The 13,640-nt window shown below is 47.4% G+C and overlaps 1 protein-coding gene across 8 annotated transcripts in view; it reads right to left on the reverse strand.

Moving 5' to 3' along the window:
- Nucleotides 1-255: 255 nt before the first annotated feature.
- Nucleotides 256-13,640, reverse strand: part of LOC129833129 (dedicator of cytokinesis protein 7-like) — a 46,277-nt gene continuing 32,892 nt past the window's right edge. For 5 of the 8 annotated variants that reach the window (XM_055897438.1, XM_055897435.1, XM_055897437.1 and 2 more), the window contains 24 exons: nucleotides 13,538-13,624; nucleotides 12,935-13,030; nucleotides 12,542-12,682; nucleotides 12,264-12,377; nucleotides 11,776-11,946; nucleotides 11,475-11,614; nucleotides 11,159-11,328; nucleotides 10,534-10,682; nucleotides 9,960-10,142; nucleotides 9,692-9,818; nucleotides 9,513-9,594; nucleotides 9,118-9,349; nucleotides 8,781-8,933; nucleotides 8,160-8,419; nucleotides 7,533-7,725; nucleotides 7,296-7,439; nucleotides 6,411-6,557; nucleotides 4,197-4,322; nucleotides 3,951-4,040; nucleotides 3,591-3,827; nucleotides 3,266-3,409; nucleotides 3,064-3,170; nucleotides 2,765-2,944; nucleotides 256-1,811 (listed from right to left, as the gene is read on the reverse strand). In XM_055897438.1, coding sequence (XP_055753413.1) covers nucleotides 1,769-1,811; nucleotides 2,765-2,944; nucleotides 3,064-3,170; nucleotides 3,266-3,409; nucleotides 3,591-3,827; nucleotides 3,951-4,040; nucleotides 4,197-4,322; nucleotides 6,411-6,557; nucleotides 7,296-7,439; nucleotides 7,533-7,725; nucleotides 8,160-8,419; nucleotides 8,781-8,933; nucleotides 9,118-9,349; nucleotides 9,513-9,594; nucleotides 9,692-9,818; nucleotides 9,960-10,142; nucleotides 10,534-10,682; nucleotides 11,159-11,328; nucleotides 11,475-11,614; nucleotides 11,776-11,946; nucleotides 12,264-12,377; nucleotides 12,542-12,682; nucleotides 12,935-13,030; nucleotides 13,538-13,624 — 3,516 coding nt within the window. In that variant the 3' untranslated portion in view covers nucleotides 256-1,768. Of the gene's footprint in view, nucleotides 1,812-2,764; nucleotides 2,945-3,063; nucleotides 3,171-3,265; nucleotides 3,410-3,590; nucleotides 3,828-3,950; nucleotides 4,041-4,196; nucleotides 4,323-6,410; nucleotides 6,558-6,695; nucleotides 7,068-7,295; nucleotides 7,440-7,532; nucleotides 7,726-8,159; nucleotides 8,420-8,780; nucleotides 8,934-9,117; nucleotides 9,350-9,512; nucleotides 9,595-9,691; nucleotides 9,819-9,959; nucleotides 10,143-10,533; nucleotides 10,683-11,158; nucleotides 11,329-11,474; nucleotides 11,615-11,775; nucleotides 11,947-12,263; nucleotides 12,378-12,541; nucleotides 12,683-12,934; nucleotides 13,031-13,537; nucleotides 13,625-13,640 lie in introns of those variants that run through there. The other 3 variants (XM_055897441.1, XM_055897436.1, XM_055897440.1) reach the window with 2 other exon arrangements.

Genomic DNA, 13,640 nt, shown 5'->3' on the forward strand with positions numbered 1-13,640 from the left:
ACTGAGTAAAGGGTCTGAATACTTATGTAAATCTCATATTTCCGTTTTTTTTTTATTTGATAAATTTGCAAAAAAGTATCAAAACCATTTTTTAATTTGTCATTATGAGGTATTGTGTGTAGGTTGACAAGGGAAAAAAACAATTTAATCTACTTTAGAACAAGGCTCTAACGTAACAAATGGTGGAAAAAGTCAAGGGGTCTGAATACTTTCCCAATACATTGTATATCAATCAGCACTGATAAAAGCAGACTGTTAAGATTAAGAGAACATTTTAATACAAAGCAGTACAAAAAAAAAAGAAAAGTGAATAAATTAAAAAAAGTTGTTATTTTCCTGACTGGTAAAAACAGTTTTAGACAAGCCTTGTGAAAACACAATAAACAGAGGAAATACAGTAGTTACAGACGTTGGTACGTAGGTGCGGCAGTGTGAATACAGTATAGTGCAATACAATAAAGGAGACACAGTCCAATACAGTAGTTAAAAAGACCTACATTATATGTTTCCACCAACCACAGGGTTGAAGATTCATTCCAGAACATGTGGAGTGTTTGTCAGCACAGAGGGAGAGAGGGAGAGAGGGAGAGAGAAGAGAGAAGAGAGAAGAGAGAAGAGAGGAGAGAGGAGAGAGGAGAGAGGAGAGAGGAGAGAGGAGAGAGGAGAGAGGAGAGAGAGAGAGAGAGAGAGAGAATGTCACTGCCAGTCTAGCAGTGCTTACAATGTGAACATCAGTGATGCAACAGTGTTTTTGGTCAGTTCAGTAAAAATAACATTTCACAGTGTCACCAGAGACCATTTGTAAGGCTCCCTCTCTTCCCAAAGCCACATCTCTCCAACCTACAATGTGTCCATTGTATGTTGATCTAGAGCAGGCGGGCCTCTAATGATCAAAATGTCATACTTCTTCATAATGAATTCCTGTCCTGATACAGGGTGTATGAAAGGGAGAAGTCAGTAGTGAAAGAATGTCAGTTATTTGGTATGAGGATCGTTGGTTACAGAACGACTCCCTGGGAACATTTAATGACTACGTCTGGCAGCAACTGGTCCCCCACCAAAATAATCACACACAAATTCACTAAGGCCACGAAACAGGCCTGCTAAACCACACAGTGTAACCACCCAGGCCCTTCCACAGCAAACATGACACATACACAAGCAAATGGAAAGAAGCCTATATCCTGTGCAGTCGGGGCAAGACACACACTCAAACACAAACCTCCAAGCGCACACATTCAAACTCGGCCCAAAACAAACACACAATTAGGGAAGCGCCTAGGAGCTATTTTGGATTCTCCAGTTCAGGAAAAGCTACATTTAAACAGAGCGGAGATGAACAGAGAGGGAGAGGCATCATTCTGGGTTCTCCTCAATGCAGAGAGACTCCACCTGAAAGCTGGTCTCTGTAAATGCCCAGGACAATGAGAGATGGTCCAAACGACTATGTTTACAGTGCAGATAAACTTCCAGTATAAACAGAGGAAGCTTTTCCTATAGGAGTGTGAGAGACAGAGAGAATGGGGGGAGGCAGAGCAGAGCTGGAGATGAAGACAAGAAACGAGTGAGTGAGGGGGGAGAGAGGTGGTATGGCCTGACACTGGGGGGGTTTGGAATAACAAGCTAGGGAAATGGAGGAGGATGGTGTGAGTGTTGAGGATCGACTGTTGGTATGTGAACGGGGGTGGGGGAGACAGACAGACCAGTTGAAATCAAGAGTATGTCTATAGCTCTCGGTTTCTTCTCTGTTGACGAGGTCTGCTGTGCTTCAACAGTCCCCCCGGCGGAGACTGGACCTACTGAAGGAATTTCTGTGAAGACATAATAAAGATCAAAAGACAGATTAAAATGTTGCTATCTGGACGAGGGTTTTGCAATGTGTGGATGAAGGAGCCTCTTAATTGCTGGTAAGGTGTATGTCATTTTGTGTTCTGGCAGGTGTGGCTGTGCTCTATCTGGCTGGGATTAGAAATCCTCCAGCCCTCACATAAGACACGCAGCTGGCTCCAAAAACACCCAGTCAGAAACCAACCAACAATGTGCTGACACTTTCCAAACCAGATCTGCTGAGATGATTGAAGCAGCAGCATTGTGTGTGGATGAAGGGGTCCTACTAGCGCTACTCAGTGGGGCGTGATGCATGTTTGTGTGACTACGCGTATGTGAAGTGTCGAGTTACTACGGTGTTTTTCAAAGCAGAGGCTGGCAGTGGGGTGTTCAAATGGATTAGCTCACAGCGTGTGTGTTTGCATCTGTGTGTGTGGAAGACGGTGTCGAGTTACTATTGTGTAGGCTGTAGATGTCAGTGCTCTGCAGAGCTGGATGCACTCATATTGTGTGTGTGTGTGTGTGTGTGTGTGTGTGTGTGCGCGCGCGGTGTGTCTGTGTATTATGAGTGTGTGTGTGTCCATGCATGTTCAGTGTGTGAATCCAGTTTCTTGTACATAGACATGGAATCACTGGTCACTTTAATAATGTTTACATAATGCTTTACTCATCTCATATGTATATACTGTATTCTATTCTACTGTATTTTAGTCAATGCCACTCCGACATTGCTCGTCCTAATATTGACATATTTCTTAATTCTATTCTTTGACTTTTAGACTTGTGTGTATTGTTGTGAATTGTTAGATCCTACTGCACTGTTGGAGCTAGGAACAAGCCTTTCGCTACACCTGCAATAACATCTGCTAAATATGTGCACGTGACCAATAACATCTGCTAAATATGTGCACGTGACCAATAACATTTGATTTGTAACCTTTGTGTAGCAGACTGAAGCCCTGCAGCCGGCAGTGTCCTGTAGAGCTGGGGGATCTTGCGGGTGATGAGTGGTCCCAGAGACTCTTTCAGCTTATTGTAGTTCCTCTCCATTTCCTTGTGGTACTCTTTCTGGTCTGGACCAATCAGAGTCTTGTTTTTCCTCAGGGCATCCTCACACCTGCAGGAGAGGAAGGAACACACACACGGGGTGTCAAAGTCTGTTCACTGGGTTATTGAACCGTGTGTGTGTGTGTCAGACTGTATAGTCCATGTACAGGCTTTGTAAGGTGTCATCACCTCTTAGTGAAGTCTTTAAAGCAGAGACGTAGTTTGTTGTGATGACGGTACAGCTTGGGGTCATCGGGAATGTCAGAGAGAAAGACCTGGGCCACCTCCAGAGGGCCCTGCACACGAGAGACAGAGAGAGAGTGAGAGAGGGTTACGTACACACTCCAACATGTCAAACACACAAAGGGATATTACGCAACACAAACAGTACCTGGTTGACAGTGGTGCCCACGGAGCCCTGCAGCACCATCTGCAGCATCTTGGCGTCGGCAGGCTCCTGGTGGGTAGCGAAGGCCAGCTCCTGGGTCTTCTTCTGCATGTCCTCTATAGCCACCTCCATGGGCACCAGGATGATCTGGAGAGGAGAGGGGACAGCGACATGATCATGAGCACTGCTTCACTGTGAGTGGATTAAGCTAGTGTTATGTACTGTAAAGCTCTATGAGCACCTGGAAAAACACTGCTAAATATAAATCATTTCACTGTTCACAGTGCTCACCATGTTTCACACTACAGTCATACATGTATACACCCACCTCCTCTTTGTGGATGACGTTGACGCGTGTCTTGATGTAAGGGAAAGCGTGGGACGTGGTGAGGATGGACTTGCGTTTGTACTGCTCGTGCAGGTCCCCGTGGGCGCGCCCGTCCAGGGTGAAGGGGGTGCAGTACATGAAAGTGCGCAGGTTGTAGTTCTTGTCGAAGTAGGTGATCCTCTCCTTCAGCTCGTACGTGTCGAAGAAGGGCTCCACGTAGGTGATCTGGAGGTAGGCCTGAGAGCCACGCAGATATACAACAAATAGATCAGTACTACGGGGTCATTCCTCAAGTCCCCATGTAAAAACCGCAACACAAACCTTCAGTCGTTTTCCTTTCTGAGACTTTGGGCCTTTTACCTTATTGGGGTCCAGCTTGTTCTTGTCCACATGGTTGGAGTCCTTGATAATCTCCACCACATCATCTCCAAACCGCTCAGCATAGAACTCCTGAACAAGATGTAGAGACATTCAAAAGACTGGTATCAGCTTATAACACACAACTCTGCAATGGTCCAGTGAGCTACAGAAAGGATCACTGATGTCTTCGGGTGTTATATAAATGATTATTTTCTTATCCTCCTCGTCATTCTCCTCAGACCGTACCTCTAGTCTGTAGGAGATCTCAGCCAGCTTGGTGATAGAGGGCTCCTTGTACACAAACTCCTGCTCATCCAGGTCCCCAAAGCGACAGCCGTAGAAGCCCACCCGGAAGTAGGTCCCAAACATCCTCTACACACTATAGAGAGGGGCATGGAAGACCGAGAGAGGGGGGGGGGGGGAACAGGAAAACAGAACACAGAGATTACTTTCAGAGTCACTTAGTCTAAGTTGTCCTAAATTGACATTAATTTGGTCTAAGTTGTCCTAAATTGACATATTAATTTGGTCTAAGTTGTCCTAAATTGACATATTAATTTGGTCTAAGTTGTCTTAAATTGACATGTTACATTGGTCTAAGTTGTCGTAAATTGACACGTTACAACCAGGGCTCCATATGCGACAACATATTTTGCTGTGCGACTTGGAGTTTAAATTTAGGAGTGCCTTCGTAAAGTATTCAGACCCCTTGACTTTTTCCACATTTTGTTACATTACAGCCTTATTCTAAAATTGATTAAATTGTTTTCCCCCCTCAAATCTACATACAATATACCCCATAATGACAAAGCAAAAAAATTGTTTTAAAAATTGTTGCTAAATTATATTTTTAAAAAACAACGAAATATGACATTTACATAAGTATTCAGACCCTTTACTCAGTACTTTGTTGAAGCACCTTTGGCAGCGATTACAGCCTCGAGACTTCTTGGGTATGACGCAACAAATTAGGCACAGCTGTATTAGGGGAGTTTCTCCCATTCTTCTCTGCAGATCCTCCCAAGCTCTGTCAGTTTGGATGGGGAGCGTCGCTGCACAGTATTTTCAGGTCTGTCCAGAGATGTTCGATTGGGTTTAAGTCCGGGCTCTGGCTGGGCCACTCAAGGACATTCAGAGACTTGTCCCGAAGCCACTCCTGTGTTGTCTGTGTGCTTAGGGTCGTTGTCCTGTTGGAAGGTGAACCTTCACCCCAGTCTGAGGTCCTGAGCGCTCTGGAGCAGGTTTTCATCAAGGAGCTCTCTGTACTTTGCTCAGTTCATCTTTGCCTCGATCCTGACTAGTCCCCCAGTCCCTGCAGCTGAAAAACATCCCCACGGCATGATGCTGCCACCACCATGATTCACCGTAGGGATGGTGCCAGGTTTCCTCCAAACGTGATGCTTGGCATTCAGGCCAAAGAGTTCAATCTTGGTTTTATCAGACCAGAGAATATTGTTTCTCATGGTCTGAGAGTCTTCAGGTGCCTTTCTGCAAACTCCAAGCGGGCTGTTGTGTGGCTTCTACTGAGGAGTGGCTTCCATCTGGTCACTCTACAATAAAGTGTCATGTTGCAGAGATGGTTGTCCTTCTGGAAGGTTCTCCCATCTCTACAAAGGAACTCTGGAGGTCTGTTAGAGTGACCATCGGGTTCTCAGTCACCTCCCTGACCAAGGCCCTTCTCCCCCGATTGCTCAGTTTGGCCGGGTGGCCAGCTATAGGAAGACTTGGTGGTTCCAAACTTCTTCCATTTAAGAATGTTGGAGCCACTGTGTTCTTTTGGACCTTCAATGTTGCAGAACTTTTTTGGTACCCTTCCCCGGGAACATCAGTGCTACCAATAACATTTTTTAATTTGGAGCCCTAGTTAAAACATTGAAACCATATGCTACCACAGCAACCAGTAAATACACCCCAGAGAGTTGGAGCCAGTCAATCTTGTGCAACTGTTTTACACAACTATGTATTGGTTAAGTGTGTGAAAGTGTGAATGCAATGCAATACCGTGGTTTGAATGGGGAGTTTTATTACATTTCACTTACCAGTTAGGAAACATCATCCAGAAAGGACAGGAAAGGCAGGGAAACCACAGGGAAGAGAAATCAAATATTATTGTTTAAATGCATTTATAAACTGGGTGGGTTGAGCCCTGAATGCTGATTGGCTGACAGCTGTGGTATATCAGACCGTATACCATGGGTATGACAAAACATGTATTTATACTGCTTCAATTACGTTGGTAACCAGATTATAATAGCAATAAGGCACCTCGGAGTTTGTGGTATATGGCCAATATACCACGGTTAAGGGCTGTATCCAGGCACTCCGATTTGCGTCGCGCCTAAGAACAGCCCTTAGCCGTGGTATATTAACCATATACCACACCCCCGCGTGCCTTATTGCTTAAATAAACTCAATATCCGTTAAGTTACACAAACAAACAGCATATTTAATTTACTTTACCTCCCATCCAGAACTCTGGTTGTAGATTTTGTTAAAGGCGTCCTGCAACTTTCCATGGACAATAGCCAGCTTCTTGAAGTCTCTGTTGGCCTCGTGGACCGGGAGTAGGATCTTATACACCTCGTTGATGGCCTCGTACATGGAAGCCTGCAGGGGAGATACAGTATGAAACAGTGAGAAGTCTACCTACAGCACACTACAACACCTCGTTGATGGCCTCGTAAATGGAAGCCTGCAGGGGAGATACAGTATGAAACAGTGAGAAGTCTACCTACAGCACACTACAACACCTCGTTGATGGCCTCGTAAATGGAAGCCTGCAGGGGAGATACAGTATGAAACAGTGAGAAGTCTACCTACAGCACACTACAACACCTCGTTGATGGCCTCGTACATGGAAGCCTGCAGGGGAGATACAGTATGAAACAGTGAGAAGTCTACCTACAGCACACTACAACACCTCGTTGATGGCCTCGTACATGGAAGCCTGCAGGGGAGATACAGTATGAAACAGTGAGAAGTCTACCTACAGCACACTACAACACCTCGTTGATGGCCTCGTACATGGAAGCCTGCAGGGGAGATACAGTATGAAACAGTGAGAAGTCTACCTACAGCACACTACAACACCTCGTTGATGGCCTCGTACATGGAAGCCTGCAGGGGAGATACAGTATGAAACAGTGAGAAGTCTACCTACAGCACACTACAATTCATATATACTTTACAAAAACCTGGCTTTCTCTATGTGAACATACAGCTCTGACTATTTACTAGGTGGTAAGGCAAACTGATGCTGTGTAGGGCGTCCACTCAAAGAGAGATTCAAAAGCTATTCGTCCCGTATTTAAGGAAATCTCAATGTAAAGAAGATCTGAGTAATACCATGTGGAAGGAGGTTGCAGCTTGCTCCAGCAGCCCCACCAGCCCCAACTCGCTGAAGTACTTCCCCGCACAGATACCCTCCTCCTCCGGGGACAGGATGTCATCAGACACCGCTGACTCCTCCAGAACATTAGATGAGATGTGCTACAGCAGGTAAGGGACAGAGCAGTCAGGAAAAGACTCAGCTAAGGTTTTGAGGTATACTATAAGGGACAGGAAAACACACACACTCCTGACCTGGAAGGTGACACAGCCAATGGGCAGGTAGCGGCAGTCCTCCAGCATGTTGAGGTACTCTGCCACCAGGGCGGCGCTGTGCACCAGGCAGTGGGCTGCCTCCGCGTGGTTCCCTCTCTCCGAGTGCTTCCCCGCCATGTTCTGCAGCCACGTCAGACGCAGGTCAGGGGAGTTCTGATAGCCCTTAGCAATCCTGAGGGTGGGGTGGGGGGGAAGACAGAAAATCAGGTCGGTACATAGCTAATGCAATCCAAGCCGGGGCGGCAGGTAGCCTAGTGGTTAGAGCGTTGGGCCAGTAACCCGAAAGGTTGCTGGATCGAATCTCCGAGCTGACAAGGTAAAAATCTGTCATCCTGCCCCTGAGCAAGGCAGTTAACCCACTGTTCCCCGGGCGCTGAAGACGTGGATGTCAATTATGGCAGCCCCCCGCACCTCTCTGATTCAGAGGGGTTGGGTTAAATGCAGAAGACACATTTCAGTTGAAGGCATTCAGTTGTACTGACCTGGTATCCCCTCTTACCCTTTGTATTTCTCTTTACTCCGTTTGTGGATGTGAATGTGTGTGGATGTGAATGGGTTTGAGAGGAAGTGGTTGTGTCGATGAGACAGCTGTTGTGTGTGTAATACCTGTACATGAGATCAATGAGCATCTCAGGGTCCTGCTGGTGCTCCTTCATCTTGACTGTGTCAGTCAGAATCATGTGCAGATTGAAGACCAGATCCTGGACCTGTTCTGGGAACGGGGAGTCCCGTAGCTCCAGGTCCTCCTCTGCGTAGGTCAGGATGGTTTTTAGGGAACGTCGGAGGTGCTCCTCGTTGAAGTTCTGAGATGTCCCCACCAGGGAGGACAGGGACATGGTGACCTGCATCTTCACCCGGGCAAAGTTCTACACCAGAGAGAGGATGAGTCAATATTCAAGACTACAGAAGGGATGTGACCAATACAGAATTCCACAACATGTCAGTTGATGGTGTTGAGACTGAACTGGAACCATCTTTACTTCTATTCTTATTGTTGTTGCATTGTTGACAGGTGAACCTGCAAGTAAGCATTTCATTATAATATATACACCACGTATATCCTGCACATAGGACAAATATACTGGATTTGATTTGTATTATTGTGGGAAGATCTTAGCCTGGAAATCCAAACTGAATTCACGCTTCCTTTCACTATGGTTTCACTTCATAACAGTTAAACAGAGTGTGAATGCAGTTTGTCTTTCCAGGCTATGACGTGAGACTCACGTTGCCGATCTCAAAGTTCTGCCTCATCAGCAGATAGAGGGAGGCGGAGGCTTGACTCCGGACAGAGCCCACACTGCTGCTGCAGTGGCGGAGCAGACGCAGACACAGGTCAGCACACAGCTCTGTGTCCTCCTCAAACAGCATCTCTGGGAACTACACACAAGGAACACACAACACTTAATTCACACACACAAAGACATGTAACTTTGTGTGTGTAACTAACATACGGGCGTGCACACACACACACACACACACACACACACACACACACACACACACACACACACACACACACACACACACACACACACACACACACACACACACACACACACACCTTGAAGACGAGTCCCCTCTGTGTAGTGAAGCAGTGCTGCAGGAAGAGGGCACTCTGACTCCCTGCCATGCTGTGGAGGAGGACTCTCAACACTCCGCCCAAAACACTCTCCTTCAGCTCCGACGCCAGCACCGTCTTCACTATGATCTCCAGCGTGTCCAGGACGACCAGAGAGGCTTCAGTGGCCAGGTTTCCATCCACCACGGACTCCTGCTCCGTCTCCGCCTTGGTTCTGCAACGAAACAGGGTTTACAATACCTCAGACACACACAAATCCGTACAAACGTCACTATACAACGTGCCTACACAAATACTGAACACAGACCGTTGATGACAAGTTCTATCAAGTCATTGGTCTACCTCGGCATTAATCTGTGCGTATGGCGGGGACCTACTTGTCGACTCTGTCTGTGTTCTGTCTCCAGTGCGTGACGTTCTTCCTCCATCTGACATTCTCATTGCCATATGGACTCCGCTCTGAACCAAAACAAAACATACGGACACTTGTAATAACCACAAAGGAACATTGCATGTAGAAAATCTCAAACTATTATGGCCCATCCGGTGCTGGTACCTCTGCAGCGACGGACCATCTCCTGTCGGGCTCCGATGGTTCCCAGTATGGCCTCCTCTAGACGAGCCTTCATGTCCTGAGACTTCTTAAATGTCAGGCTGTTGATACGCTCCAGAGCCTTCTTCCCCTGGGACAACCAATCAGAGATGGAACGGTCAGAACGGCTATAATAGGAGGTATTCAGGTCGGAGAGTCCAACAGGGGTAACAGGTGAAGGACGAGAGGTACAGCGGTCTGATCAGTGAGAGGGGACAGAAGTGGTGCCTACCTTGTACTCGAAGCAGGACACCGAGAGGTGCAGCAGGTCTAGCAGCCTGTTGATCTGTAGCACAGAGAGGTCTGACACCCAGCTCTCCAGCAGAGCAGCGTCTGCGTTCTTCAGTACCCACAGGAAAGACACCAGCAGAGTCCTACTGCACTCTGCCGACAGAGAGCTGCACTGACGACCAGCCTGGGAGAAAGATGAACGCCTACATTAGGGCTAGAAGTTTTTCCTGATGTCACTGTGCAAACTATGTCACTTTGCAAACTATGTGGATGGGAAAGAGTGTCAGAGGAGCTCATGAGCAGTGAGCCATCTACAGGTAGTGAGGGGTAGTTCAGTATGGCGGCTGTCATTAGAAGGCATGCTGTACCCCCTCTGGTGTTGTGGATTTGCCCCATGCTGGCACTGTACCTTAGAGTGGAAGTGTACTACAAAGGATCTCAATAACAGAGGGAGGGGGAAAATAAGTTCAATCGTTACCAGGGTTACTGGAGTTACTAAAAATGCCTGAGATATGAAAGCCTGAGGCAGTAAGCTCCACACAGCAGAGGGGGGCTGATGGTGTCTCATTACTCACCACCGTGGGCATGGTGAAGTTCGGGGCTTTGGCATGCGGCAGCGGGGAGCCAGCGATCGCCATGGCGACAGACTGACTGATGGTTCCGTTGTCTGGGTCCCCGTCGTCTTGCATAGCGGGGGCGTGGCGGCCCCGGGCGGGAGAAGTGTCTGACAAACACAGGAACAAAACATACTGGTGATTCTATCAACCTAAGTTAGAATAACTAACTAGCATGCAATCTCCCACCTCCAATCAGGGTTTAAACACAACGCCACATGGTCAGAGAAGAGGAAGATGATACTGGTTAACCTACAGCAGGGGTAGGCAACTAGATTAGGCCGCGGGACGATTTTTGTCGGAGCGGATGGTTGGGGGGCCATAACATAATTATAATAATTTATACACTGCAAATTGACCACAACTAAGCCCCAAAACAGATTGTATTTGAGAATAACAATCATTTCAAACCTTGATTACATTGAGACATCTTTTTCTTATTTGTGGGAATACCTGGGAACAGACTTCCTAAATTAATTCCTGGTGATTGGACAGTGTTTTATTACAACCCCCCAAAAAACCTGCTGGACGTTTTTGGCAAGCGGTCAGCCTGTTGCCGACCCCTGACCTACAGTGTCCTTCTCACCTGTGAAGTCATGGAGCTGGGGCAGGGTGTCCATGACGATGGGGATGAGGGGCAGGTAGAGCTGGGCGATGTGGGTTCGCACCTGGGGGTCCGTGTAGCGAGGGTCCGCATCATGACTGCACATCAGAGAGTGGACTGCACTGATGGCCTTCTTATGCAGGAAAAACACCCTGGCGGAGACTGAATGAGTCAGTACGTGCCGTGTGTGTCTAGTTGTGTGTGTGAGCTTGTGTGTGTGTGTGTGTGTGTGTGTGTGTGTGTGTGTGTGTGTGTGTGTGTGTGTGTGTGTGTGTGTGTGTGTGTGAAGCCTCCTCACCCCTCCGCATCAGGCTCCAGGATGAGGGATAGTTCAGTCAGCAGCAGGCCAGACAGGAAGTGTTGCTGTCTGAAGGGGACGGAGAGCTCAAACATACTGGCCACACCCTGGTCCTGGTGCATACTGGAGAACGCTGAACCCTGAGAGAGGGAGGGAGATGGATGGATGGTGAGAGGAGGGAGAGGAAGGACTTTCTAGCAAGAGTATTACTACAGATGTCCGCAGATGACAAAGTTGGCCCTTGGTCAAGATCACTGTGGTTGCCTAGTAATGAATGGAGCCTCCAGTCCAGTGGAGTTACCTGGGAGGTGGTGGAGGAGGTGGAGGGGGAAGGCGAGGCAGGGGGGCTAAGGGTGGAGCAGGGTAGGTTGAGGGTGACGTAGTGCTCGTGGCTGCACACGATGCGGGTGAAGTCCATTCTCAGAGCAGTCAGAGAGATGGGGTTCTGGGCTGTGTGGAACTTGTTGGCGATCTGACACACACACACACACAGAGAGAGACATATGGTTCAGGTATGTGTAAGACAACGTATTCAGGGACTGGTTGCAGTAAAAGCAAATGATGTCATGTGTGTTTGTCATTTGTGATGACTTGGTTGATGACTGACAGTGGGTGTAAATATTGCCTTGTATTGTGGCAGAATAGTGACACTGTCTGTATGCATGTTCGTACGTGCCTGTTTGTAGTAGAACCCAAAACGCACTGTCTGAGTGGGTGAGTGGGTGTCTGTGTTTATCATTGGAGCAGATGACAGGACCTGTGTGTGTGTATGTGTGTGTGTGTGTGTACCTGTTTGTAGTAGGAGCGGATGAGGTTGAAGACAAAGCCACGGTCCATGAGAGACAGCAGGTCATTCAGGAAGAAGGCCAGACTGCTGTTCAACCTCTCCACAAGCTCCACATCCTGAGAGAGAGACAGGAAGGGAGGGAGAGAAAGTCTGTGATTAGAGAATATGGGAAGGGTTAAGAGGACATAGAAGGTATACTATGTATTCCCTAAAAAAGGGAAACGTGACTCCTATGTTCTGCAATTCCGTTCTAATGGCCCTTGGGTTGTGGCCACTGTACCTTGTGGTATCGCCCTGCTACATCAGCACTGATAGCCCCCACTAGAGCAGCGATGTCATCCACAAAGCGGTCTGGGAAGCGCTGGCGTCTGGGAAGGTCTATCCGGGCGGACAGGAACAGGTGGTGGGACATACTCTTCGTCTGGGAGAGGAGGAGAGAGAGGGAGGAAAAGAGGGATCACGGATTGTATCTAATTCTTCAAATGAACACTGGCTATGTAAAACATCATATTCCTTCACGCTTTTCTCTGAATGACAAATTTGACCAACTGTTTCTTGATTTACGGAAATCCATAAACGGCCTGTGTGATGAGGACGAGTGAGTAAGATCAAGATCTCATGAACGATGCCATACAGACACAACTGTCATTATCCTCGTCATTCAGATACGTACCATGAGTTGGAAGAAGAACCAGGCCTGTTGCAGTGCTGCCTCCCTCACTGTGCTGGTGCTCACCACCCACTGTAGTGCCAGCTCCTCATGGAGCAGCTACACCAGGAAGTAAACAGGGTCAGAGAGAAACACCCAGGCAGAGTGCAGTACACCACGGTTAGCAATACAGAGGCTAACGCAGGAAAAGCTAGCTGAAATACCCAGGTAAAAATGTGAACGTGTGAAAATACTGAGCTAACACTAGCACCATACAATCTCTCCTAAAAAGGTAGGGATATCTGTCTGCTAACAAACACAGTGAAAAAAGCTACTACTAAGCTAACAACAGGATTATTGTCGAACACTAACATGTAATGAATCCTGTCGGTAGCAACACACACACACACACACACACACACACACACACACACACACACACACACACACACACACACACACACACACACACACACACACACACACACACACACACACACACAAACACACAAACACACTTACAATATGAACTGATAAGCACCAGTTACACATACTGACAAACACAGCATGGATGAGGATGGACAAGGGTGTTAATATAGTGTTTTAGACAGTGTATGACAACGGTACCTTCTTGGCAATCTGTCTTGTTGGAGCTGAACAGAAGGTGGCGCTGTCCACAAAGGCAGACATGCGATTGCAGCCACGATCACTTGCCTGACAGAGTAGTGGA

Source organism: Salvelinus fontinalis, chromosome 34 (genome assembly GCF_029448725.1).
Source record: "Salvelinus fontinalis isolate EN_2023a chromosome 34, ASM2944872v1, whole genome shotgun sequence".
Classification (NCBI taxonomy): domain Eukaryota; kingdom Metazoa; phylum Chordata; class Actinopteri; order Salmoniformes; family Salmonidae; genus Salvelinus; species Salvelinus fontinalis.